The sequence below is a fragment of the Microtus ochrogaster genome, chromosome 5, assembly GCF_000317375.1.
Source record: "Microtus ochrogaster isolate Prairie Vole_2 chromosome 5, MicOch1.0, whole genome shotgun sequence".
Lineage (NCBI taxonomy): Eukaryota > Metazoa > Chordata > Mammalia > Rodentia > Cricetidae > Microtus > Microtus ochrogaster.
In genome coordinates this window covers 93,480,597-93,482,651 of record NC_022012.1, presented here as the reverse complement: position 1 = coordinate 93,482,651, position 2,055 = coordinate 93,480,597, and the positions used below count along the sequence as shown (strand labels likewise).

The window sequence follows — 2,055 nt, the reverse complement described above, 5'->3', positions numbered from 1 at the left end:
CTCTGCTCTGGGAGGTGGACACACGCTGTCCCTTGTCAGGGCCGACTCTGCTCTGGGAGGTGGACACACGCTGTCCCGTGTCAGGGCTGGCTCTGCTGTGGGAGGTGGACACACGCTGTCCCGTGTCAGGGCTGGCTCTGCTGTGGGAGATGGACACATGCTGTCCCGTGTCAGGGCCCGCTCTGCTGTGGGAGGTGGACACAGGCTGCCCTGGCCACATGTCTGAGTCTGACTTGTTTGCTTGAGTGAGTCCGGCAAAGCCTTTCCTAAGAAACCAGGAAACAACGAGAGTGGATCTTAACTCTTCACCATGTAGTTTCCCATGAGACAAAGGTTTAAAAATTGTTGACCTCACAGTTTCACATATATGCGGTGTCCTATGCTGGCATCTCGGCCATTACCCTCTCTCGTACCCCTGCTTTCCACTGCACCCCCTTCCCCAACAAGTCCCCTCCACGTCCTTGCTTTTTCCTCCAGTGAATTTTTTCTAATCAACATGACTTTTCTATATTACTGTTTTCAAATCCTGCTGCATAGTACTTTACCAATGTCCTTTTCTGTGGGAGAGCAGAAGCCAGTGTTTATGACAATAGAAGAAAAGAGGTCAGAGGGTGGTGCTGTGGTTAGGAGCCTGCAGCTCTCACAGAGGACTAGGGAGTCAAACCATCTGCAGCTCCAGCCCCAGGGGATCAGGGGTCCCCTTCTGGCCTCTGTGGGCACTGCATGCACATGGCACACATACGTACTACATACAGGCAAAAACACAAATACTTATAAAGTAAAAAGAAAGGGGAAAATTAAGCAAAACAGAAAAGTGCTCATAATGGTCTAATTGTAAGGTTTTCCATTTCTGCGTTTTATAAGCCACAAACTGTCTAAACTTTGACACTGCCACTCACGCTCCTTGTGTGTGTGATAAGGAGTTTCCCTGCAATGCGGGCCTGCGCTGTCTCAATACATGCATCTGAGTGGCTGTGTGCTTGCTCCAGTGCATGCATGGGGGTCAGAGGTCAACCTTCAGGAGCTGGTTCTCTCTTCCTACCATGTGGGGTCCAGGATTGAGCTCAGGTCATCAGACTTGGTGGCAAGCTCCAGTACCCACTGAGCCCTCTTGTCGGCCCCACTTCCCCGTCATACAGCTACGTCAGCTCGTCGCATGTACATGGTGGCTAGCAGTGGTGGTTGATGCCTGACTGCACTTCAGAGCCTGTGTTTTCTCTCTCTTTCCAGACGGTCCAAGGTTGCTCGCGTGATTGGCTTGCTGGCCTTGCACACCACAGAACTTGAGGAAAATGTGCCAGTTATCGAGGTGACGTCTTTCTTTACTGACATGTTAAGTGTGGCAGAGAAGATGGCTTTTGGTTTTGTAGTTTATGGCACACAGCTTTCATTGGCCTTCGTTTAATTTTAATCTGAGGAATTGTGTTTGTTGTAAGACACAGACGTGGGGTCCTCCCAGCCCTGGGCTCTAATCCACAGTTCAGCCTCATGGAGAACGTGGCCTCTGGTTGGATGCAGAGGCTGCGGGATGGCTAAGAGCACACTCACATTTAATCCAGTTTCTTCTGGGTTTTCACCCTGAATTTAATATTTCCTCTTGTCCCAGGACAGCTGCTCTCTGGCAGGTGAGCCCAGGGTTTGAGGTCCCTTATGTACTGAGGACATTTGGATCCAGGGTTGGGCTGGGGATCCCCCAGGGCCCACACTGAGCACTGGTATTAGAAAGGGTTTTGGCAGGTGTGGTGGTGAACATTTTAATCCTAGCAGAGGCAGAGCTGGTCTACATCGGAGCTCCAGTCAGTCAAGACTACATAGTGAGACCCTGGCTCAAACAACTGAAAGGGGAAATAAAGAAAGGCGTCTTATGTAGTCACCCAGCGACTCCAGACCTGTGTGGAGAGCGTTGCCACTGTGTCTCTACACCAGCTCGGGAGAGCTGACAACTCCTGTCTCTCCTGCTGATTGGCAGTGATCTTTATCCTCAAGAGTCAAGTAGCCGAACATCACCATGGTCTTCAAGGCTAAAGACTGGAACTTGGGCCGGGCGGTGGTGGC

The 2,055-nt window shown here is 51.1% G+C and overlaps 1 protein-coding gene across 1 annotated transcript in view; it reads left to right on the top strand.

Moving 5' to 3' along the window:
• Window positions 1–2,055, top strand: part of Ulk4 (unc-51 like kinase 4) — a 288,608-nt gene that overhangs the window by 31,116 nt on the left and 255,437 nt on the right. Inside the window, exons 17-18 of the mRNA XM_026779110.1 lie at window positions 1,231–1,332; window positions 1,485–1,520. Of these exons, the coding sequence (XP_026634911.1) occupies window positions 1,231–1,332; window positions 1,485–1,520 (138 nt within the window). The remainder of the gene's footprint in view (window positions 1–1,230; window positions 1,333–1,484; window positions 1,521–2,055) is intronic.